At 51.8% G+C, this 25,788-nt stretch overlaps 1 protein-coding gene across 1 annotated transcript in view; it reads right to left on the minus strand.

Moving 5' to 3' along the window:
* Nucleotides 1-506: 506 nt before the first annotated feature.
* stum (stum, mechanosensory transduction mediator homolog) overlaps nucleotides 507-25,788 on the minus strand; it is an 85,330-nt gene continuing 60,048 nt past the window's right edge. The window contains exons 2-3 of the mRNA XM_038798762.1: nucleotides 5,062-5,241; nucleotides 507-1,085 (exon numbers count right to left, since the gene is read on the minus strand). Of these exons, the coding sequence (XP_038654690.1) occupies nucleotides 1,051-1,085; nucleotides 5,062-5,241 (215 nt within the window). The 3' untranslated portion in view covers nucleotides 507-1,050. The remainder of the gene's footprint in view (nucleotides 1,086-5,061; nucleotides 5,242-25,788) is intronic.

Consider the following 25,788-nt stretch of genomic DNA (forward strand, 5'->3'; position numbering starts at 1 on the left):
CTATTAAGAATTCTTGCGTTCCCCCACCCCACATATTTCTTTGTGTTGCTGGTTGACTGGACAGTCTCTAGCTGCTTGCCACAGAAATTTATATGGGATTAGCAAAGGAAGTCAGGCGTAGGTCTCCATGAGCAGGGGGGGGGGGGGGGGGGGGAAGATGGCGGACTCTGGGGTCAACTGAGCGGGAGTGGGCATGCTGGGATACCCAGAGAGAGTGGTAGAAACCGCGAGGGCGGAGGTCACATCGTCGATTCCAACAGACCCTGCTCCAATTTCCACTTCAACTAAAACTTTCCCGAAACTGTTAACAGATCATAACAAATCTCTCTTTGATGCAAGGTAACTTTGCTTGAAGGGGATAACATCCAGGGTGCAGAGGAATAAAATGAACTTTTTCTCCCCATCTCAGTTTCCCAGATAGCTCATATTGACGATGTTTCTTACTCCCCTCGCCCCACCCCCACTCCCCTCTCCCCACCCCCATTCCCCCCCACCCCCACCCCCATTCCTAAAGACTCTGGTTGTCAAATCAGAATTTATGCCAAGTGTTCCCTCGAATCATTCGGTTCTGTATTTATCTCCCCACAAAAATGTTATTCATTTTTAAAAACAAGAAATGGGGTTAACAACATTTTGCCACCACCGGCCCCCCGGAATTTCTGGGAAAAATCAGCAACGGCGTTGGGAAACAGAAGATCATCGACGTAGTCCCCACTTCCCCGACGGCTTACAGCAAAAGAATGTTGGCCACTGCTACCATGGAAACATGAAGAAAAGTCACTGTAGGCCATTCCAAGTGGGCAGTCATCAGAGCGGGGGGAACCTAGGATATCGTTTCCATTGACCTGTGTTTATTTCCAATCCCCCTCTTCCTGGCCCACGTAGTTTAAACTGTTGAAAAAAAAAACAGGCCTGTCGTGAGGGCCTTCTGGCTTCCCAAAGCCTGGATGTGCTGAACAGACGTCCAATCGGGTTCCCAGCAATGGTTGCCTGTGGAAAAGGGGAGAGGGGCGCGGCGAGTAACTGATCCTCTGGGAGCTGTTCACAGGGCTACACATGGTGCGGGATCCCCTGCTCTCTGTAGCCTGCAGGAAAAAAAAAACACATTTGTCTTGAAACAAAAGTCATACATTGAAGGAAGCCAACTTCCCGCACCCTCCCCTCCCATCGTCACTCATTCCCATCTGTTGGAACATAAACCAGATTCAGTGTCCACACACATATCCAATGTTTCAAGAAACCTGCTCCTCCAGTGATTGCCAGCCAGCTTAAAACAATTTGTTTTCTTGACCTCCCCTTCCCACAGCTCACAGCAGCAGGCTTGGGCCTCCGTATCGTTGTCCCCCTCCCACAGCTCACTACAGCAGGCTCTGGGCCTCCGTATCGCAGCACCCCCTCCCACAGCTCACTACGGCAGGCTCTGGGCCTCCATATCGCAGTGCCACCTCCCACAGCTCACTATGGCAGGCTCTGGGCCTGTGTATCGCAGTACTCCCTCCCACAGCTCACTACGGCAGGCTCTGGGCCTCCGTATCGCAGTGCCCCCTCCCACAGCTCACTACAGCAGGCTCTGAGCCTCCGTATCGCAGTACCCCCTCCCACAGCTCACTACGGCAGGCTCTGGGTTTCCGTATCGCAGTACTCCCTCCCACAGCTCACTACAGCAGGCTCTGGGCCTCCGTATCGCAGTGCCCCCTCCCACAGCTCACTACAGCAGGCTCTGGGCCTCTGTATCGCAGTACTCCCTCCCACAGCTCACTACGGCAGGCTCTGGGCCTCCGTATCGCAGTGCCCCCTCTCACAGCTCAATACGGCAGGCTCTGGGCCTCCGTATCGCAGTACCTCCTCCCACAGCTCACTACGGTAGGCTCTGAGCCTCCATATCGCAATATCACCTCCCACAGCTCACTACGGCAGGCTCTGGGCCTCCGTATCGCAGTGCCCCCTCCCACAGCTCACTACGGCAGGCTCTGGACCTCCGTATCGCAGTACCCACGCCCACAGCTCACTACGGCAGGCTCTGGGCCTCCGTATCGCAGTGCCCCTCCTACAGCTCACTACGGCAGGCTCTGGGCCTCCGTATCGCAGTGCCCCCTCCCACAGCTCACTACAGCAGGCTCTGGGCCTCCGTATCACAGTGCCCCCTCCCACAGCTCACTACGGCAGGCTCTGGGCCTTCGTATCGCAGTGCCCCCTCCCACAGCTCACTACGGCAGGCTCTGGGCCTCCGTATCACAGTGCCCCCTCCCACAGCTCACTACGGCAGGCTCTGGGCCTCCGTATCGCAGTGCCCCCTCCCACAGCTCACTACAGCAGGCTCTGGGCCTCCGTATCGCAGCACCCCCTCCCACAGCTCACTACGGCAGGCTCTGGGCCTCCATATCGCAGTGCCACCTCCCACAGCTCACTATGGCAGGCTCTGGGCCTGTGTATCGCAGTACTCCCTCCCACAGCTCACTACGGCAGGCTCTGGGCCTCCGTATCGCAGTGCCCCCTCCCACAGCTCACTACAGCAGGCTCTGGGCCTCCGTATCGCAGTACCCCCTCCCACAGCTCACTACGGCAGGCTCTGGGCCTCCGTATCGCAGTACTCCCTCCCACAGCTCACTACAGCAGGCTCTGGGCCTCCGTATCGCAGTGCCCCCTCCCACAGCTCACTACAGCAGGCTCTGGGCCTCTGTATCGCAGTACTCCCTCCCACAGCTCACTACGGCAGGCTCTGGGCCTCCGTATCGCAGTGCCCCCTCTCACAGCTCACTACGGCAGGCTCTGGGCCTCCGTATCGCAGTACCTCCTCCCACAGCTCACTACGGTAGGCTCTGAGCCTCCATATCGCAATATCACCTCCCACAGCTCACTACGGCAGGCTCTGGGCCTCCGTATCGCAGTGCCCCCTACCACAGCTCACTACGGCAGGCTCTGGACCTCCGTATCGCAGTACCCACGCCCACAGCTCACTACGGCAGGCTCTGGGCCTCCGTATCGCAGTGCCCCTCCTACAGCTCACTACGGCAGGCTCTGGGCCCCCGTATCGCAGTGCCCCCTCCCACAGCTCACTACAGCAGGCTCTGGGCCTCCGTATCACAGTGCCCCCTCCCACAGCTCACTACGGCAGGCTCTGGGCCTTCGTATCGCAGTGCCCCCTCCCACAGCTCACTACGGCAGGCTCTGGGCCTCCGTATCACAGTGCCCCCTCCCACAGCTCACTACGGCAGGCTCTGGGCCTCCGTATCGCAGTGCCCCCTCCCACAGCTCACTACGGCAGGCTCTGGGCCTCCGTATCACAGTGCCCCCTCCCACAGCTCACTACGGCAGGCTCTGGGCCTCCGTATCGCAGTGACCCCTCCCACAGCTCACTACGGCAGGCTCTGGGCCTCCGCATCACAGTGCCCCCTCCCACAGCTCACTACGGCAGGCTCTGGGCCTCCGTATCGCAGTGCTCCCTCCCACAGCTCACTACGGCAGGCTCTGGGCCTCCGTATCGCAGTACCCCTTTCCACAGCTCACTACGGCAGGCTCTGGGCCTCTGTATCGCAGTGCCCCCTCCCACAGCTCACTACGGCAGGCTCTGGGCCTCCGTATCGCTGTACACCCTCCAACAGCTCACTACAGTTTGGATTTTTTTTAAATGGAGCAATGAAGTGCTGGACACAACGCAGGAAAGGGATTACTTTTCAAACTGAAACTGAGAGTAGGCTTAGGTGTCTCAGATTGATACCAACATTCCTGATATCAGGAATTTGTTCTTCTCACACAGCAACGTTTACTGCTCTGTCGCAGCAAGGGGCGGCACTGGAAGATGCAGCGAGCTGGGCAAAGGTCCATCAATTTTGGCAGGACTGGAAATTCCTGCCAGCAGGGGGCGCGGTAAAGCCCCACCCAGGGAGTGAGTGACACTTGATCCCACTCCGAGATTTAGTGAGGGTAACATTCCCTGGATAGTTTGCGGAACAAATGAATGCTGATCAGGAATCTGCTACGTGTCTGACACACTGACACACACTTGTTACCCCGCCAAATTTTCCCAGATTTGGGAATAAATTCAATGGGTGGGCCCCATGAACCATCTCTGCCGTCTGATTTTCCTGCCCCAGCACAAAGGATATCACCCTGGAACCCTCCCCCTGCAACCTCTTCTCCACCGCCCCCCCCCCCCAGCCTCGCCCCAGAGGGCAGTGCCCCATCAAGACCCTCCCTCCGCTGTGCGCTGCACTCCCCTGGGAGGTCTATTCACCAGGGGCATGCCCAAGCAGACCAGTCAGGCTCCACGCTGCCCTGCTGTGGTGGATGCATTTTCTGACCGGGGTGATTTTGGAGTGGGGGCTTGATAATGACAAGCCAGGGAGTGTTGTAAAGAAGGATGGTAGCGACAGAGGGGGTTTCGGGAAGAAGTCCCAGAGCTTAGGACATCATCACCAATGGTGCAGCAATTAAAATTGGGATGATCAAAAGGGCAGAATTGGAAGAGTGCAGATATCCGGAGGGTGTGGGGTGGAAGAGATGACAGAGATAGGGAGAGGGGAGGCCATGAAGGGATCTGGTGGTGGAGTTTTCATCAGATCATGACACTGAAGTGATATCATGGGTTGAAAAAAAGAAATGAAAATGAAAATCAAAATAAACGAAATGAAAATGAAAATCGCTTATTGTCACGAGTAGGCTTTAATGAAGTTACTGTGAAAAGCCCCTAGTCGCCACATTCCAGCGCCTGTCCGGGGAGGCTGGTACGGGAAATGAACCGTGCTGCTGGCCTGTCTTGGTCTGCTTTCAAAGCCAGCGATTTAGCCCAGTGCTAAACCAGCCGCTGATTGGGTTGAAAGTCAAATTTAAAGGGGGCTGAATTTTCACCGTGCGATAGTGCAAAGTGAGATGGGAATCAAGTGCCCTATCTAAATCTTTCCTGGCGCTGGTTGCCACTGAAGTAGATCAGGGCGGGGAGGACATTACGTCACTCTGATACCCACCGGTTCACACGGTCAATCAAACGCCACAATAACACTCATTGACTGTGGGGACAGGACGAGGGGGGAAGGAGATTATTGAATGGCAGCTTCCACTTACTGGCTAGGATGACCATGTCCATTCCCCAGAATATACTCATGATCCAGCCCACCATCACTACTGCCGTGAGAATCTGAATGAGTGCAGCAGCCACATTGATCAGGAAGACGCAGCACACGTGACGGTTCGGCAGGTCAGTCTCCGCTCCGCACAGCACCATGAAGGCCGACAGAAAGGTTCCTGAAAAATAACCGGCAAAAAATAAAACGCAAGTTCCCAAATTCCTTTCCCTGTAACCGTTAAAACGGTGGAGCATTTTTACTGCTGGCTGGAAATTCTTCCATCACTTAGGCTGCCCTGTCTGTTTAATTATTAAAGGGGAGTATTTCACAACCACCAAAGTAGGTTTCAAGTGTGGCCACTGTTGTCACACGTAGCAGTTGAGCCGAATGTTTCTGTGTTGTTAATTCAATGTCGGAGGTGTTATGGGAGCAGCGTTTTCAGATCCCCAAAATGTATCATGGAGTTCGACCAACCTCTCCCTTTAATGTATTGTTGCTTTTGAAGCACACAGCTTGGTCTCCAGGTGTGGTATTATAATTATGGACACGTGGGTTTTTAAACACAAAACAATGTTTATTCCATGAATTCAACTTAACCTTCTGAAATAAACATTGGATCCCTTAACACCCCTTACTTCAAGATAACCCCGAAAATAATACAACACAAAATAATCCCTCAAAATGTTCCTTCAAACCTCCAAAAGACTTAACACTTTTAAACAGAAACACATCAGGTTAAAGACATTACTATTATGAGTTTAAATCACCCAAATGATTCAGAGATAGTCTTTCCTGGCAGAGATCACAGCAGATCCAGCTCACTGCAAACACAGACACACCCAAGCTCTTTTTATCCATGCAGCTCTCAGCAAACCAGCCAGGCACTTTTCAGCTGCTCTCTCAAACTGAAACTAAAAGCAGAAGTGAGCTCAACTCAGCTACCCCCACCCTCTGACACCACTTCAGTAAAATGAGCTGCCTCATTTCTTAAAGATACACTTTAAAGAATTTCTTAAAAGAACACTTTATTTGCCATGGATTTAGGGCGCGATTCAACGGAAAGATTTCCAAGTTAATTTGTGGCGGGTTTTTCAGGGAGTTTCCAGTCGGCTCTGCCTGGGAAATCCCCACCGGTATTCATAACACTTAGTCACTTTTTTGGGTAGTTTATTATCGGTTTCAGGGATGAGAAACTTCACTTAGAACATAGAACATAGAACAGTACAGCACAGAACAGGCCCTTCGGCCCTCAATGTTGTGCCGAGCCATGATCACCCTACTTAAACCCACGTATCCACCCTATACCCGTAACCCAACAACCCCCCCCCTTAACCTTACTTTTATTAGGACACTACGGGCAATTTAGCATGGCCAATCCACCTAACCCGCACATCTTTGGACTGTGGGAGGAAACCGGAGCACCCGGAGGAAACCCACGCACACAGGGGGAGGACGTGCAGACTCCACACAGACAGTGACCCAGCCGGGAATCGAACCTGGGACCCTGGAGCTGTGAAGCATTTATGCTAACCACCATGCTACCCTGCTGCCCCCAAAGGCATAGGATAGATCGGAGAGGTTGGGACTGTTGGAGAGAAGGCGGCGAAGAGGAGGTTGAACAGAGTGGATAGGGAGAAGTTGTACCACTTGTAAAAGGATCAAGAACAAGAGGGCACAGATTGAAAGTAATTTGCAAAAGATGCAAATATGACAGGAGAGAAAACGTTTTCACGCTGAGTGGTTTGGTTCTGGAATGTACTGCCTGGCAGTGTGGTGGAGGAAGGTTCAGCTGAGGTATTCAAGAGGGCATTGGATGATTATTTAAATAGAAACATTGTGCAGGATTACAGTGAAAAGGCCGGGGAACGGAAGCAAGTCCCAATGCTTTTTTTTGGAGAGTCATTGAAGTCAGGATGGGCTGAATGGCCTCCTTCTGCACCATAACATATTTGCGATTTCGGTAAGCTGCAGAATCTTTATTAGTCACCCCACAGCTTTCTCATTCTGTGGGAAAAGACACCCATCTCAGTCCAAACTTTTGAAATTGGCACATTTTCCATAAATTTATTTTCAAGAGGTGGGTGTTGCCGGCACCCACCTCTTGAAATTTGCTGCCCATTCCCAGTTACCCTCACGGGAGATTTGAAACAGCAATTCTAAATACAGAGGGGTTTTGAGAAGACTAAAGAACGAGAAACCGTTTCCACTGACCAGAGAGTCAGTAACTAGGGGACGGAGATTTAAGGAATGGGGAAAATAACCAGGAGTGGGGGGGGAGGAGGAGAGTTTGTGTTTTAAAACACACAGTGCGTTGTTAAAATGTGGAATGCACTGTCTGAAAGCACAGTGGAAGCGGATGGACTAATAACTTAGAGATGGGAACTAGATAATTATGTGAAAAGGAGACGCCCACACGGACAATGGGGACTAACTGGATTCAAAAAGAGTTGGTACAAGGACAATGGGCTGAATGGCCTCCAGCTGTTCTATATGGTTCTCTGTAATCTGAGGCGGGGAGAGACGAGAGGGAGGTTAAATTTGGGCTTTAATGATTCTGTGCTGTCAGTTACTCCTTCATGGGTCCGAGTGTGAGAATTGTCCCACATTTCCCCAGACCGAGCTGTACCAGAGGGTAACCCCGTAGAACAACGACAGTGACCTGGGTATCAGGGCCTCTGTCACTTCCGCCATTCTCCAATGTCTCTGCAGACAGTCTGATTCACTTAGTGAGACAAGAGCCAAAAGCAAAGCCGAGGAGCAGCTTCACTCACAGCTCAGCGAGCGCACAGAACAGCAACTGTGACCACACTCATTTCAGCCCAGTCAGTACATCCCATCTCTGTATCTTGTAGGAAGCAATGAGAAACCGACTTGCTGCATAGGTTCTGAACCAAGATACCAGCAAAACAAAATGCTGTCCCTCAGTCAGCCAGGGAGGGGAAGAGTTGCTGTAAACAATAGAACGTTACTGCATAGGAGGCCATTCAGCCCATCGTGTTGGCACTGGCTCTCCAAGTGAACTAGTGCCATTCTCCTGTCTTCGCCCCATAATCCTTCATATCCTTTCCTTTCAGATAACAGTTTAATCCTTTTCCAGTACCTCGGCTCCACCCAGAAGGGAGGAGGATTGGGAAAGGCTGCTGGGGCGAAGGAGTGAACAACGATTCCACACATGCACGCTCCGCAGTCAGGAATGGCAATATCCTTACTCTAGCCTGGGGACCTACACCACGAGATCCATCAAATCTGCTTCAATGCCAGGTGCACTCGGGCCTGAACTCAAACTTTTCACAGGAGTAACTGCAACACCCGTGTTAATCACAACTGACTGACATCAACACTGCCCATTACATTTTCACTGATTTTGTGCAGAAGTCAATGATGGGGGTATAATGTAAGAAGTATGAAGTGATTCACCTTGGTTGTAAGAATGATCAAGCAGAATATTTTGTAAAAGCTGTGTAGCTTGTAAATAATTGTTGATGTTCAAAGAGATTTGGATGTGCTGGTACAGGAACGCAGACTGTTAGCATACAGGTGCAGCAAGCAATTAGGAAGGCAAATGGCATGTTGGCCATTATTGCACAGGGATTGGAGAACAAAGAAGTCTTGCCCTAGTTGTGCAGAGTTTTGGTGCAATCACATCTGGAGCACTGTGTGCTCCAAACAGCTGAGTCATTGGGCGCAATTCTCCCCAAACATATCTCAGTTGATTTATGGTGGGTTTTTCAGAGTTTCCCACTGGCTCTGCCAGTGGGTTCCCCATCGCGATTCAATGACAGTCACTTTTTTGGGCCCTGGGGAGTTTCTCACCGGTTTGGCCCACACTTAGGGCTGGATTCTCCCGCCCCTCCCACTGCACCAACGCCACGGGCGAGACGCCGACAACGGAAAAATCCACTGACCTCAGGCGGCTTTCTCTGGTTGGAGAATCCCGCCCTTGGAATTGTAATAAGGCTGGAGAATCGACGGATGCCGGTGAATCCCGGGCAGGTCGGTCGGAGGTAGGTTTCCAAACTCCTTCTGCGAGCGTCATCCAGTCCCGCCCATTTGGGGCAGAGTTCCGACTCCGACGTCTCGCGGGATTTGGGTGAATCCAGCGAGGCACAGAGGTTGTTGGGAGGTCCGCTGGAGCCCTCTCCAGGATTCTCCAGCCACGCTGTGCTCTCGCTTAAGCGCAACGCAGCAAGGGAATCGCGCCCAAAGAATCATATAGCACAGGAAAGGCCCTTCAGCCCATCGCATCTGCACCAGTCAAAAATAACCACCTAACTTTGAATCCGATTTTCCAGCACGAGGCCCATAGCCTTGTATGCACTGGGATCGCAAGTGCACACCTAAATACGTCTTCAATGTTAGGAGGGTCTCTGCCTCTATCAGGTAGCGAGTTCCAGACTCCCATCACCCTCTGGGCAAAAAAGGTTTCCCTCACATCCCCTCGAAACCTCCTGCCCCTTACCTGATCATTGGTTCCTCCACAAGTAGAAAAATATCTTTCTATCTATTCCCCTCATAATTTTATACATCTCGATGTCCCTTCTCATCTCTGCTCCAAGGAAAACAACCCCAGTCTATCCAATCTCCCTTCATAACTAAAATCTCCTCTGCACCCTTTCCAGTGCTATCACATCCTGTACACATACAACTGCATGGCAAAATTTGGTTTCAGCTCCATCTACAAGTTTGCTGACGACATGACCACAGTGGGCCAGATCTCGAATAACGACGAGTCTGAATACAGGAGAGAGATAGAGAGCCTAGTGGAGTGGTGTAACAAAAACAATCTCTCCCTCAATGGCAGCAAAACTAAAGAGCTGGTCATTGACTTCAGGAAGCAAAGTACTGTACACACCCCTGTCAGCATCAACGGGGCCGAGGTGGAGATGGTGAGCAGCTTCAAATTCCTAGGGGTGCACATCACCAAAAATCTGTCCTGGTCCACCCAGGTCGACGTTACCACCAAGAAAGCACAACAGCGCCTATACTTCCTCAGGAAACTAAGGAAATTTGGCATGTCCACATTAACCCTTACCAACTTTTACAGATGCACCATAGAAAGCATCCTATCGGGCTGCATCACGGCCTGGTATGGCAACTGCTCGGCCCAGGACCACAAGAAACATCGCCCAGTCCATCACACGAACCTGCCTCCCATCCATCGACTCCATCTACACCTCCCGCTGCCTGGGGAAAGCAGGCAGCATAATCAAGGATCCCTCCCACCCGCCTTACTCACTCTTCCAACTTCTTCCATCGGGCAGGAGATACAGAAGTCTGAGAACACACAAGAACAGATTCTTCCCGGCTGTTACCATACTCCTAAATGACCCTCTTATGGACTGACCTGGTTAATACTGCACTCTTGTATGCTTCACCCGATTCTGGTGTCTAGGTATTTACATTTTCCTCAACTACACACTACACCGGACATGACCTCCACTTAACAAAACCATGCTGACTGTTCTCGATTAATCCCTGCATCTCCAAATGCAGATCAATTCTGACTCTCAACCCATAATAGTTCCCCACCATTGAGGTTAGACTGACTGGCCTGTCGTTTATCCCTTCCTCTCTTGTTGAATAATGGTACTACATTGACTATCCTCCAGTCCTCCGGCGCCTCTCCTGTGGCCAGAGAGGAATTGAAAATCATTGCCAGCACACCTGCTATTTCCTCTCTTGCCTCACTCAACAGTCTGGGATACATTTCATCTGGTCCTGGAAATTAATCTACCTTTACAGCCTGCCAGACCACTCAGAACCTCCTCTCTGTCCATGTTAATCTCTTTAATTTTATTACAGTCCTTCTCCCCGATTTCTGTACCCTCACCGTCCCTCTCACGGGCGAACCCTGACACAAAGTATTCATTTAGAACCGTACCTACATCACAGAAAATAGAAAAATACAGTGCAGAAAAGGCCCTTCGGCCCATTGAGTCTGAATTGAGACCCCACCTCCGGCTCCAGGCACAAATTACTATTGTGGTCCTTAATGGGCCTTACTCTTTCCCTAGTTATCCTTTTACCCTCAATGTACTTGTAGAACAACTTAGATTTTTCCTTTATTTTACCTGTCCGTATCCTTTCAAGTTCTCTTTTTGCTCTCCTAATTTCCTTTTTAAGTTCCCTCTTGCACATTCCAGGCCTCCAGGGCTTCTGCTGCCCAGTGCGTTTTCTCCTTATCCAGTGCCATATTTCCCTCGCCATCCAGGGTTCCCTGGATTTGTTGGTCCCACACTTTCTCTTTATTGGTACATGTTGGCCCTGTACTCTCCCTATTTTCTTCTAGAATACGTCCCACTGTTCTTTCTCAGAATTACCTCACACTGTCTGCAACCAGTCCACTCTGGCCAAATCATATCTGATCTTATTAAAATTGGCCTTCCCTCAGTTTAGAACTTCGATCTCCGGCCCATCCATTTTCCATAACAATTTTGAATCTGAGTTATGATCACTGTCGGCAAAATGCTCCCCACTGGTACTTCCACCACTTGCCTGGCCTCGTTCCTGAAAATTAAGTCCAGGACCACCCCTCCTTTGCAGGTCCTTCTACGTACGGACTTAAAAAGTTCTCCTGGAGGCATTTTAAGAATTCCGCTCCCTCTAAACATTCCACGCTACGACTCCCCCAACTAATATTGGGGAATTTGAATTGTCACTACCCTATTACTTTTACACGACCCATATGGCTTCAGTTGAAGAGCCTTCTAAGATGTCATCCCTCCTTACCACTGTAATTGATTCCCTGATCAAATTGCGACACCCCTTCCTCTTTTACCTCATTCCCCATCCTGGCTCCAGATCCTGCATCCTGGAATAATGAGCTGCCAATCCCGTTCCTCTCTCAACAAGGTCTCAGTGACAGCAATGACATAATACCCCCATGTTTTAATGTGTGCCCTCAAATCATCTGCCATGTTGGTCAGGCTCCTTAGAAAGGATATACCTGCATTGGAGGCGGTACAGCAAACGTTCACTAGATTGGTCCCTGAGATGAGGGGGTTGGCCTATGATGAAAGGCTCAGGATATTGGGCTTATATTTTCCGGAGTGTAGAAGATTGAGAGGTGATCTCATTGAAAACCTGCAAAATTCTGAAGGGGCTGGATAGGGTAGACACAGAGATTGTTCCGTTGATCAGCAAATCTAAACCAAGGGGTCACAGTAACAGGATCAGGGGTCAGTCATTGAGAATTGCAGTAACGGCCACTTACAGAAAGGTCTTTTCCGGGTGTAATTAACAGGGAAATTTACCGACTTCTGGTGGCGGCTGTGGAGGACAGGGTCGCATATTTGATAGCTCCCGCCTGTGACGGACTTTTGGACCTTTTCCCTTGTTTTTTTTCCCCGGGTTTTATGGGATAAATCGGTGAAGACTGAGACAGTAAGGAGAAATCCCCCTCCGGTGTATGGAGAATTGGACCAGAGGTGGCTGGGTGAGACGACAAAGTCCTATAATGGAAACGTAAGCAGAGCTGGTATCACAGGACAGCACGGTGGGGGGCAAGGGCCACGGGGAGACGGCACAGTGGTCGACGGAGCAGCTGGTAAGGTTTTCCGAGGATTGCTTCGCCAAGCTGAAGAAGGACACGCTGGACCCGATTTAAGGCTTCGATTGATCAAGTGGTTCAGAATCAGGAAACCCACGGAGAGCGATCCAGGAGGTGGAACAAAAGTTGTCCGGGCACGAGGAGTATATAACAGTGCTGGAAAGCAAGGTGGGATGATGAACGACCGTCCAGAAAAGAATGCAGAAGAAGCTGGAGGACCTGGAGAACAGGTCCAGGAGGCAGAATCTCAGAATTGCTGGCCTCCCTGAAGGCAGTGAAGGGATCGGATGCGAGGGCCTATGGGACGGACATGTTGGAGAAGTTGATGGGGGCAGGGGCGTTCCCTCACCCCCTGGAATTGGACAGAGCGCACAGAGCCCTCGCGAGGAAGCCCCGAGCGAGCGAGCCGCCGAGGGCCATGGTGGTACGCTTTCACCGTTTCCTGGACAAGGAACACGTTCTGCGGTGGGCCAAGAAAGAACGGAGCAACAAGTGGGAGAATTGAGAGTTGCGCATCTATCAGGACCTGGGAGCGGATTTGGCCAAGAGGCGAGCTGGGTTCAATCGGGCAAAAACGACCCTCTTTAAGAAGGGGGTGAAGTTTGGGATGTTGTACCCAGCCCGTCTGTGGGTCACACATGAAGAACGGGACTTCTACTTTGAAACGCCAGATGAAGTTCGGACCTTTATTAAAGAAATTAAGCTGGAGGCGAATTAAAAGACACTTAAGCCTTGGAGAAGTGCTGTGGCGGCGATTTGTGGTGCTGGATTGTATAAATTTAAGTAGCTTTGTGAAATAACGGACTGTGTGGATGGTTAAAGGTTGCGGTGTCTTGCAGGACCTTGTTGGGGGGGGATGGGCTTTGAATTTGGTTCTGCTTTTTGGGTGACTATTTTTCTAAAGTGACTGTTTCTTCACTGTTTTTTCAGTTGATTATTTACTGGGGAATGTGATGCCTTTAAAATATTTATTCATGTGGGAGGGGGAAGAGAGGAGAGTACAATAGGGAGACAGACTGCTTGGTGCCAGGGGCGGGAGCTATCGAGTTAGCATGGGTCAGCTGACTCTCCGAAGCACAGTGGGGAGTGAGCAGGTGTTAAGCAGGAGCTTGACTTGGGGGATTGGGTTTCTAGTGTTGTTGCTGGGGGGAGTGGGGGTTGGGGGGGGGGGGGGCTGCTTTGCTGACAGGGGAGGACCTGTTACTAGAGGACAAATGGGAGGGCGGGAATGGCGACTCTCCGAGGGGGGGCTTAAGGAGGAGGAGGGCGCGAGCTCGAGGCTGACCTAAAAAGGGTGATGGCTAGTCGGCAGGCGGGGGGGGGGGGGGGGGGGGGGGGGGGGGAGCCCCCGTTCAGGCTGATCACGTGAGAGGACTGAATGAGCCGGTCAAGAGGGCTCGCGTGTTCGTGCATTTGAGGGAACTGAAGGCAGACGTGGCAATGCTACAAGAGACACACCTAAAGGTTACAGACCAGACGAGATTGAGGAAGGTGGGGGGGGGGGGGGGTTAGCCAAGTGTTCCACTCAGGACTGGACTCAAAGAACAAGAGGGTAGCGATCTTGATCAACAAACGACTGGCATTCGAGGCAGGGAGAATCATGTCAGACAAGGGGGGTAGGTACATAATGGTGAGTGGGAAGCTGGAGGGGGTGCAGGTGGTACGCATGAACATATATGCTCCGAATTGGGACGGCGTGGAATTTATGAGGTGGGTGTTAGGTAAGATCCCAGAATTAGAGTCACACAACCTGATCATGGGAGAGGCCTTCAACACAGTCATTGATCCGGAATTGGACCGGTCAAAATCCAGGACAGGGAGGAAGCCGGCTGCGGCAAAGGAATTGCAGGGGTTTATGGAACAGATGGGGGGACTAGACCCATGGAGGTTTGGACAGCCGAGGACGGAGTTTTCCTTTTTCTCACATGTCCACAAGGTATACTCTCGGATCGACTATTTTGTTCTGAGGTGGTGGATACTGAGTACTCGGCAATCGCAGTATCGGATCATGCCCCACATTGGGTGGATCTACGGGTTAGTGTGGAGAGAGGGCAACGCCCGCTGTGGAGACTGGATGTGGGGTTGCTCACGGACGAAGTGATCTGTGGGTGGGTTAACAAGTCCATCCAGAACTACCTGGAAACAAATGATACGAGGAAGGTTTCCGCAGCGACGGTCTGGGAAGCTTTGAAGGCAGTGGTCAGAGGGGAATTAATCTCGATATGGGCCCACAGAGAAAAGGCTGAACGGGCTGAGAGGGATGGATTAGTGGAGGAGATACCCCAGGTGGACAGGAGATACTCGGAGGCCCCGAACGCGGGGCTACTGAGGGAGCGGCGGAGGCTACAGGCGGAGTTTGGGCTGTTGACCACAGGGAAAGTGGTGGAACAGTTGAGGACGGCTAGGGGGGCGATTTATGAGTACGAGGAAAAGGCAAGCAGAATGTTGCCGTACCAGCACCGGAAAAGGGAGGCGGCCAGGGAGATAGGGAGAGTAAAGAGTAGAGATGGCAATACTGTCCTGACCCAGCGGGGATGAACGAGGTGTTTAAGGTAATACTGTCCTAGACCCAGCGGGGGTGAACGAGCTGTTTAAGGACTTTTACAGTAAATTATATGAGTCGGCTGGGGGTGGAGGGGATGAGGCAGTTTCTAGATCAGTTGAGGTTCCCGAGGGTGGATGAGGATCTGATGGAGGGGCTGGGAGCCCCAATTGAAATTGAGGAAATAATTAAGGGGCTGCAGGGCATGCAGTCGGGCAAGGCCCCGGGGCCGGACGGCTACCCGGTGAAATTCTATAAGACGTTTTCAAAGATATTGAGCCCATTGCTGGTGAGGACATTTACTGAAGCAAGAGAGAAGGGAGTCCTCCCCCCAACAATGTCACAGGCCTCGATTTCATTGATCCTGAAACGGGAGAAGGATCCGGAGCAATGAGGGTCATACAGGCCGATTTCTCTACTGAATGTGGGAATGCCAAACTGCTGGCTAAGATACTGGCCACTAGGATAGAGGACTGTGTCCCAGGGCTGATAGGGGAAAACCAGATGGGATTTGTAAAGGGCAGGCAACACACGGCCAATGTTCAAAGGCTTCTAAATGTTATTATGATGCCCTCAGAAGGAGAGGAGGTGGAGGTGGTGGTAGCGATGGATGCGGAGAAGGCTTTTAATCGGGTGGAGTGGAATTACCTGTGGGAGGCGCTGGGAAGGTTTGGGTTTGGTGAGGGCTTTATTGACTGGTGCAGCCATCACTTCCAACTAAGTACAGAGCAACTCGCAAAGACTGATGGGTAAAATGGACAAGCCAAGAGTCAGACAGGCTCAGAGCCTGAAATGCATATTTGTCAGCAAGGTCCAGACAGCATCGAAACCCCATCCCATTAGCATGTTAATAAGGCCGATTAGCAGGTGATGGCCCATCTCCCCCAACACAAAGGACGGGTACTCCGGCAACCGGGACAGTCCCAGACATTTCAGCGCCACTCCCTGTCCAAGGGAAACGCAAACAACGGGGGGTCAATAACCGCTTGGGACACGACCAGCCATCCAGATCCCCGCCCACTTATTGGTTAAAGAATCGAACAGAGTGATCAGGGATCACCCAATTAGCAAGGCCCAAATTGAAGGGCCGCCCAAACGAGCGCAACCCCCCCCCCCCCCCCTCCCCCGAGTATAAAGGAAGAGTTCGCCATATGCTTGCTCTCTTTTGGCCTTGGTACTCCGGTCACGGCCATCGCCAACTGCAGCAGCACCAGAAGCGAGTTGGAGTTCAACGCCCACTACCAGAAGGACGAGCCCAGCTGAGCAGCAGTTACCCCTTCGAACCCGAGAGATCCAGAATTGAACAGCGGCCACTGTTTCCTGACCTAAACCGGGTGCCCGAAGTTAAGTACAGGTTGTCTCAGTAATAGGTGTAGTTAACTAGCAGTGTTTATGTTGCATGATTGATTGTCTGTAAATAAAGTATCCTTGACCTTGAACTAATTGGTGTTGGCTCTTTGATCGATAGCCGGTTGAAACTTGTGGTGGTATCATTCGGTACCTGGCGACTCTAAGCCAGTGTTCTTCAAAATTTGTTTTCGGGGACCCATTTTTACCAACCGGCCAACCTTTGGGACCCACGCCAGCCGACCTGCACGACCCACCATTTTCTCTTACCTTGTTTGCTGCTGACAAAAATAGAGGAAATGGTTTTGGGTCCCTTTGGCCCTCGTACATGCTCCTCCAATGGAACCTGCTGGATGAAGGTGAAGCCTTCCGGTGTCGGAAGTATGGAGTCTCCATCTGTCCAAAGTTCTGAATTTTTTTTCCTGTAAAATCTTATCAAATAAACACCCCACTCCCCGAAATTGTAAAAAAAAATAAAATGAGTAAAATAAATGAAAAAAATGAATAAAACCCTCCCCGAACTTGTAAAAAAATAAAATGAATAAAATAAATGAAAAAAATGAAAATTAAATGAATAAAATAAATGAATAAATGAATAAAAATCACTACAGAACTTGTAAAACAAAAAGCTGCAACTGCTTAAAAAAAATAGCGGCCGCACTGCGCATGCGTGCCCGATTTGCGCATGCGCATCGATCATCTTGCGCAATGCGCAATGCAGCCAAATTTTTTTGACATGTTCGCGGAATGTGCATGCGCACCGATCATCGCGCGTATGCGCAATGCGGCCAAATTGTTTTTTTACATGTTCCCGGCCGCTTGCAGCCAGCGTTATGAAAAGCCGGCTGCTGGGCGGGGATTTGCGCGATCGGAAGCGCCGCGGACAATGGCTCCGCGACCCTCCCGACACCCACCCACGGGTCGCGCCCCCGACTTTGAAGAACACTGCTTGAAGCATTCGGACACAGACAATATAGAAAGAAGGCAAATTCACTCAGTGCCCTAATTGGAACAGAGCCACAGAAAAGACCAAGTAGCAGAGACAAAACGCACAACACTGGGTTGGGTTGCTTTATCAGGCACCAGTAGCGAGTGTGCGTATGAACTGGCTGAGGTCGGGGTATTTTGAACTACACCGAGGGACAAGGCAAGGGTGCCCCCTCTTCCTGTTACTGTTTGCTCTGGCCATAGAGCCATTGGCCATGGCGTTGAGAGCCTCTCGGAACTGGAAAGGGCTGGTTCGGGGAGGGGGGTTGGAGCACCGGGTCTCGCTCTATGCAGATGACCTACTCTTGTACATTTCAGACCCATTGGAGGGGATGGGGAGTAATGCGAATCCTGGGGGAATTTGGCAATTTTTTCAGGCTATAAATTGAACACGGGGAAAAGCGAGATGTTTGCGATCCAGGCAAGAGGACAGGAGAAGAGACTGGGAGAGCTGCTGCTTTGAATTGTAGGGAAGAGCTTTCGATATCTGGGAATCCAGGTGGCCTGGGAATGGGAGGCACTGCACAAGTTAAACCTATCCCGGTTGGTAGAACATATGGAAAGGGACTTTAAGAGATGGGACATGCTCCCGCTATCACTGGCGGGAGGGTACAGAGAGTGAAAATGGCGGTCTTCCCCGATTTCTGATGGTCTTTCAGTGCCTCCCCAACTTCATCCCAAAGGCCTTTTTCAAGCGGGTGAGTAAGATTATTTTGGGCTTTGTGTGGGTGGGTAAAACCCCGTGAGTGAAGAAAGTGTTGCTGGAGCCCAGTCGGAGGGAGGGGGGGTTAGCGCTGCCGAACTTCTGCAATTACTACTGGGCGGCTAATATAGCCATGATTAAGAAGTGGGTAGTGGTCGGCATGGGAGAGGATGGAGGCGGCGTCATGTAAAGACACCAGTCTGGGAACATTGCTAATGACACCTCTGCTGCTCTCACCGGCCCGATACTCCACAAGTCCAGTGGTAGTGGCGGCTCTGAGGATCTAGGGGTAATGGAGGAGATACAAGAGTGGAGGGAGCTGTGGTGAATCATAATCCTAGTAATTCACACTGTGTTATATTAAATGTGTTGTGTCTTTGTAAGCTCGGTATACGAGCAGTTGCACGGCTCTGCCCATAGGGGGAGATGAGAGTTTGTACTGGGCTCCACCCTTGGCTCCGCCCATGGCTCCTCCCACTAACCAGAAGTATAAAGATCTGCAGTTGTGAACCTGCTGCCAGTTCATCTCGTCGCAGGCAGGCTCAGTTGTAAGACTATTAAAACCACTGTTCACTTCCAATCACGTGCCTTGTGAATTGATGGTCTCATCAATTTAATAGTCTTAGGAAACTTGAAGAAAACGACTATGGAATCAGCCCTCAAACCTGACCGACTAGAACTCGACCCGCAGGATGCAGAGGCGAAAGAAATCTTTCTACACTGGCTCAGATGTTTCAAGGCCTACCTGGCTGAATCAAGCACTCCAGAACTACAGAGGAGCAGAAACTCAGCCTACTGCACGCAAGGGTGAGCCACCGTATCTCTACTCAACTTAACAGTACTACCTCATATATGGAGGCCCTAGCCATGCTAGATCGAATGTACGTGAGGCCCATCAACGAGGTCTACGAACGCCACATTTTTACGACCCGCCGCCAGTGCCCCGCGGAGTCGTTGGATGAATTCCTGCGCGTTTTAAAAGCCTTAGCTCGGGACTGCAATTATCAAGCTGTATCAGCCGACCAGCATATGGAGCTCGCTGCCCGAGATGTGTACGTGGCAGGGCTCAGGTCAAACTATGTGCGTCAGCAGTTGCTCGAAAAAGGGGCCCAGAACTTGGAGGACACTGTAGAATTGGCTACTACCATGGAAGTCTCGTTCCGCAGCCTCACCTCGTCCCCGCGGATCAAGCGACCCCATCCTGGGCCCCCGACCAGCGACTGCCCCAGGCCTGCACCGCGCGGCCACCCACCCACTATGCAGCCCCAGTGTGCCATTTCTGTGGGCAGCCCCACCACCCACGGCAGCACTGCCCGGCCCGCAATGCGACCTGCAGCAGCTGCGGTCGCAAAGGACACTCTGCTCGGGTCTGCCTGGCGAAGAAATCCCCCTCTCCAAACTCTCCCGCAGCCCAGAGCACTCGCTTCCAAAACTCGCAAGCCCGCAGGGCCCAAAATGCTGTGGCCTGTATGCCGACTCCGCCCCCACCAGACACGTGAGACTCATGGGGGTCGCCATCTTGGCAACCCTCCTCCACGCAGCCGGACACGTGCGACTCAAGGCGACCGCCATCTTCATCGCCGCCCGCCACGTGCGATCCACGGGGGCAGCCATCTTGGGATCCATCCTCTTCAAACTCTGAAACTCACATCGACGACTACGAACTCAGAGGGCAGTCATCACTGGGCCACTCCAGCACAGCTGATCGAGCCGCCGACTACCCGCAACTCAGCGCGGTCACGTTGGACCAGTCATGTCCGAAACACCTCCGCAACTCGATGATGACCGTTAAAATCACCGGATACAGTACACCGTGCCTCTTCGACTCCGGGAGCACCGAGAGCTTCGTACACCCAGATCTGGTAAGACGCTGTTCGCTCCCTATTTTCCCTGCACGGCAAACTATCTCCCTCGCTTCGGGCTCACACTCAGTTCACCGACCCTAACGATCCAGGGCATTAGCTACTCTAACTTCCAGCTATACGGACTCCACGAACTCTGCGGCCCACTCTTACTGGGACTCAACTTCCAGTGCAACCTCAAAAGCCTCCCCCTCAGCGGGCCCCTGCCCCCACTCACTATCTGCAGTCTAGCGACGCTAAAAATCGACCCCCCTCCATTCTTTGCCAATCTCACTCCGGACTGCAAACCCATAACCACTCACAGCAGGCGGTATAGCCTGCAGGACAGGGTGTTTATCAGAACCGAGGTCCATAGGCTTCTACGTGAGGGGATCATAGAGTAAAGAGCCAGTAACAGCCCCTGGAGAGCTCAGGTAGTGGTCAAGACCGGTGAAAAATTCCGAATGGTAGTGGACTATAGCCAGACCATTAATCGGTTCACGCTCCTCGATGCGTACCCCCTCCCCAGGATTGCAGACATGGTAAATCAGATTGCCCATTATCGCATCTTTTCCACGGTGGATCTGAAGTCTGCATACCACCAGCTCCCAATCCGCCCGCAGGACTGCCACTACACGGCATTCGAGGCCGACGGCCGCTTCTTCCACTTCCTCCGGGTTCCCTTTGGCGTCACAAATGGGGTCTCGGTGTTCTAATGAGCAATGGACCGAATGGTGGACCAGTACGGGCTGCGGGCCACGTTTCCGTACTTGGACAACGTCACCATCTGCGGCCACGATCAGCAGGACCATGACGCTAACCTCCATCGATTTCTCCAGACTGCCCAGAAACTCAACCTCACGAATAACACGGAGAAATGCGTTTTCCGCACGACCAGACTAGCCATCCTTGGCTATGTCGTGGAAAACGGAGTCCTGGGCCCAGACCCGGACCGTATGCACCCCCCCTTACAACTCCCTCTCCCTCATTGTCCCAGGGCCCTCAAGAGGTGCCTGGGGTTTTTCTCATATTATGCCCAGTGGGTCCCTCAGTATGTGGACAAAGCCCGCCCACTCTTTAAGGCCACACTCTTTCCTCTGTCAGATGAGGCCCGCCAGGCCTTCACCTGCATCAAGGAGGACATCGCCAAAGCGGCCATGCGGGCGGTGGATGAATCCGTCCCCTTTCAGGTGGAGAGCGACGCCTCAGAGGTCGCTCTCGCCGCCACTCTGAATCAGGCAGGGAGACCAGTCGCCTTTTTCTCCCGTACCCTCTCCGCTTCGGAACTCCAACACTCCTCAGTCGAAAAGGAAGCACAAGCCATCGTGGAAGCTATGCGTCACTGGAGGCACTACCTCGCAGGTAGAAGGTTCACCCTCATCACCGACCAAAGATCGGTTGCCTTCATGTTCGACAACTCGCAAAGGGGCAAAATTAAAAACGATAAAATCCTGCGGTGGAGGATCGAACTCTCCACCTACAAGTACGATATTATGTATCGACTGGGGAAGCTCAACGAGCCCCCAGATGCCCTGTCCCGCGGTACATGCACCAGCGTGCAAGACGACCGCCTGAAAGCTATCCACAACGAACTCTGCCACCCGGGGGTCACCCGGCTCGCCCACTACGTCAAAGCCCGAAATCTGCCTTTCTCCACCGAGGAGGTAAAAGCCATCACCAGGAATTGCCCGATCTGCGCGGAGTGCAAACCAGACAAGGCCCACTTGGCTTCCCGGCCCTTTGAACGCCTGAGCACCGATTTCAAAGGGCCACTCCCCTCGACCAATCGGAATGTGTACTTCCTAAACGTCATCGACGAGTTGACCCGCTTCCCCTTTGCCATCCCGTGCCCGTGCCCCAATATGACCTCCCACACAGTCATCAGAGCCCTGCACAGTGTCTTCACCCTGTTTGGTTTCCCCAGCTACGTACATAGCGACAGGGGTTCGTCCTTCATGAGCGACGAGCTGCGTCAGTACCTGCTCGACAAGGGCATTGCCTCGAGCAGGACTACCAGCTATAACCCCAGGGGGAACGGGCAGGTGGAGAGGGAGAACACGACGGTCTGGAACACTGTCCTCCTGACCCTCCGGTCCAGGAAGCTCCCAACCTCCCACTGGCAGGAGGTCCTCCCCGATGCGCTCCACGCTATGAGGTCCCTCCTGTGCACAGCCACCAACCAGACCCCTCACGAGCGGCTATTTGTTTTTTCTAAGGGCACTATCACGGGGGGTTCGCTCCCAGCATGGTTGAAGATACCCGGCCCGGTTCTCCTCCGGAAGCATGTCCGGACCCACAAAACTGACCCACTCGTTGAGAGAGTGCTCCTACTCCACTCGAACCCCCAATATGCTTTCATCGAATACCCTGACGGCCGACAGGACACTGTTTCCCTCTGGGACCTGGCGCCTGCAGGATCCAACTCCAACACTACTACTGCTGAGGTACCTCTCACACTACACCACACCCAACCCCCCATGACCTGCGCCCCCACGCCTACAGGTTCACTGCTCGTGCTCCGCACCCCCGCACCTATGGGTTTCCGGCGCTCCCCGTTGCCAGTCGAACCAGTCGGCTACGAAGCTCGGACCGAATCATCCCCGGAGTTCGCCATCGTACCCTCACCGGCCGCCACCACCCAGCCACCCGAAGAGGCTGCAACCCCGGCGCTTCGCCGATCCCAAAGGACGACTCGACCGCCGGACCGGCTCAATTTGTAGACCCCTCACCCCCACCGGACTTGATTTTTTTTTTTTTTACAGGGGGTGAATGTGGTGAATCATAATCCTAGTAATTCACACTGTGTTATATTATATGTGTTGTGTCTTTGTAAGCTCGGTATACGAGCAGTTGCGCGGTGCTGCCCATAGGGGGAAATGAGGAGTTTGTACTGGGCTCCACCCATGGCTCCACCCATGGCTCCTCCCACTAACCGGCAGTATAAAGATCTGCAGTCGTGAGCCTGCTGCCAGTTCATCTCGTCGCAGGCAGGCTCAGTTGTAAGATTATTAAAACCACTGTTCACTTCCAATCACGTGTCTTGTGAATTGATGGTCTGAACAGGAGCATCGATTTGGTCTCCGATTTATGATAACCACAGGTTTGTACCGGGTAGGCTGGATGGTGGGTTCCGGAGTTGGCAGAGGGCAAAAATTGGAAGGATGGGGGATCTATTTATAGACGGGAGCTTTCCCAGCTTGAAAGCTTTGGAGGATAAATTTAAATTGCCAGCAGGAAATGGTTTTAGGTATTTGCAGGTGCGAGACTGCCTGAGAAAGCAGGTGCCGGCCTTTCCGCTGCTGCCGCCACGGGGGATACAGGATAGAGTAGTCTCCAGTACCTGGGTGGGAGAGGGGAAGATATCGGATATTTACCAGGAACTTTCGGAGGCGGATGAAACTCCGGTGGAGGAGCTTAAGGGCAAGTGGGAAGTCGAGCTAGGTGGAAAGATAGAGGCGGGGTTATGGGCGGATGCCCTAAGTAGGGTTAATACATCCTCATCATGTGCCAGGCTCAGCCAGATACAATTCAAGGTTGTCCACCGAGCACACATGATGGTGGCCCAGATGACCAAGTGTTTTGGGGTAGAGGATAGGTGTGTGAGGTGCACGGGAAGTCCAGCAATTCATGTCCACATGTTTTGGGCATGCCCGAAGCTGAGAGGGTTTTGGCAGGATTTTGCTAAGGTAATGTCCACGGTACTAAAAACACGGGTGGTGCCGAGTCCGGAGATGGTGATCTTTGGAGTGTCGGAAGAGCCGGGAGTTCAGGGGGTGAAAGAGGCCGACGTTCTGGCCTTTGCCTCCCTGGTAGCCCGGAGACGGATCTTATTAATGTGGAGGGACTCGAAGCCCCCGAGTGTAGAGACCTGGGTTAGTGACATGGCTGGGTTTCTCAGTCTCGAGAAAATAAAGTTCGCCTTAAGAGGGTCAATGTTAGAGTTCACCCGGAGATGGCAGCCGTTCGTCAACTTTCTCAGGGAAAATAAAAATGTCAACAGATGCAGAATTCCTGAGGGAGGAGGTGGGGGGCGGATTGTTGTTGTATGGTTGAGGGTGCGTGATGATGGGGGGGGGGGGGGGAGAGTGTTTATTTTACCATGTTGATGTCATTGTTTATGTTACTGTTATAAACATTTTCAAATACCTTAATAAAATATTTATTTTTTAAAAAACAGGGAAATTTGCCAACCCAGCTCCATAGGACTAACTGGATTGTTCTTCGAGGGAGCTAGCACAGACTCTGAGGGCTGAATGGCCAATGTCTGCACTGTACTTTTCTATGATTCCTGCTGTAAATCGTGGTATTACTATTTGCAGCCTCCATCAGTGATGCTTTGGGAAGTCTTAAAATCGTCTGAGCAGAGAAGATTAAGGGAAGGTATAACTTTCCATCCTGTAGCCCGTCCTCCATGTCTGTAACACTCCTCACATTCCAAAGCCAGGCTAAGGTGCCAGAAATGGACACACGCCTCCAGCTGAGGCCTAAGCTGTGATTGAGAAAGGGTTATTGGCAACCTGTGTTCGCAAACCTTGGAGACCAGCTTGTAAAACTGGCTGTTCGATAAGACCCCAAACACACTCGACTGCTCCCTATATTGGCTGTTACTATAATTGGTCAAAATGATCAAGGGTTTGATAGAGTAAATAAGGGTCACCCAAGGGAACACATTGAAGATAATTGGCAAAAGAATCAGGAGAGACATGGAGGCATCGATTGGCACAGGAAGTAGTTATGATCTGGAGCGTTTTATCTGTAATAGTGGCGGGAGAAGGTTCAATAGAATCTTAGACGAATCATAGAATGGTTACAGCACAAGAGACCATTCGGCCAGTCATACCTGTGCTAGCTCTCAGAGGGAACAATTCACTTGGTACCACCCCCTGTCTTTCTCACCCTGTGGCCCTGCACATTTTCCCCTTTCAGATAATAAACCAATTCCCTTTTGTGATTAGGGTGGCACGGTAGCACAGTGGTTAGCACAGTAGCCTCACAGCTCCAGGGTCCCAGGTTCGATTCCCGGCTTGGGTTACTGTCTGTGCGGAGTCTGCACATCCTCCCAGTGTGTGCGTGGGTTTCCTCCGGGTGCTCCGGTTTCCTCCCACAGTCCAAAGATGTGCAGGTTAGGTGGATTGGCCATGCTAAATTGCCCTTAGTGTCCAAAATTGCCCTTAGTGTTGGGTGGGATTACTGGGTTACGGCGCTAGGATAGATACGTGGGCTTGAGTAGGGTGCTCTTTGTAAGGGCTGGTGCAGACTCGATGGACCAAATGGCCTCCTTCTGCACAGTAAATTCTATGACTAAAATAAAGCCCAGTAGACTTTATGCTTTAATAACTGCTCTCTCAACCTGTCCTGCCACCTTGATTTATGCATACCCAGGATCCTCTGCTCCTGCACCATATTTAGAATAATACCTTTTACTTATGCTGGCTGTCCACGTCCATACTACCAAAATGAATCATTTAGCAATTCTCTGCATTAAATTTTCACTTGTAGGCCCATTTCACAAATTGGCCTGTGTCCTTTCAAAATTCTACACAAACCTCCTCGATGTTCACAAACTTTCCAAGTTGTCACAATTTTTGAAACTGTGCCCAGGAACCTCAAATCTGGGTCATTAATATACATCAGGAAGAGCAGAGGTCCCAACATTGACCCCAAAGGAATTCCACTACAAATCCTCTGGTTCATTAACCATTACTCTCCATTCCCTATCATTCAGCTAAGTTCATATTCATGTTGTTACTGTCCCT

The sequence above is a fragment of the Scyliorhinus canicula genome, chromosome 6 (assembly GCF_902713615.1).
Source record: "Scyliorhinus canicula chromosome 6, sScyCan1.1, whole genome shotgun sequence".
NCBI classification, from domain to species: Eukaryota; Metazoa; Chordata; class Chondrichthyes; order Carcharhiniformes; family Scyliorhinidae; genus Scyliorhinus; species Scyliorhinus canicula.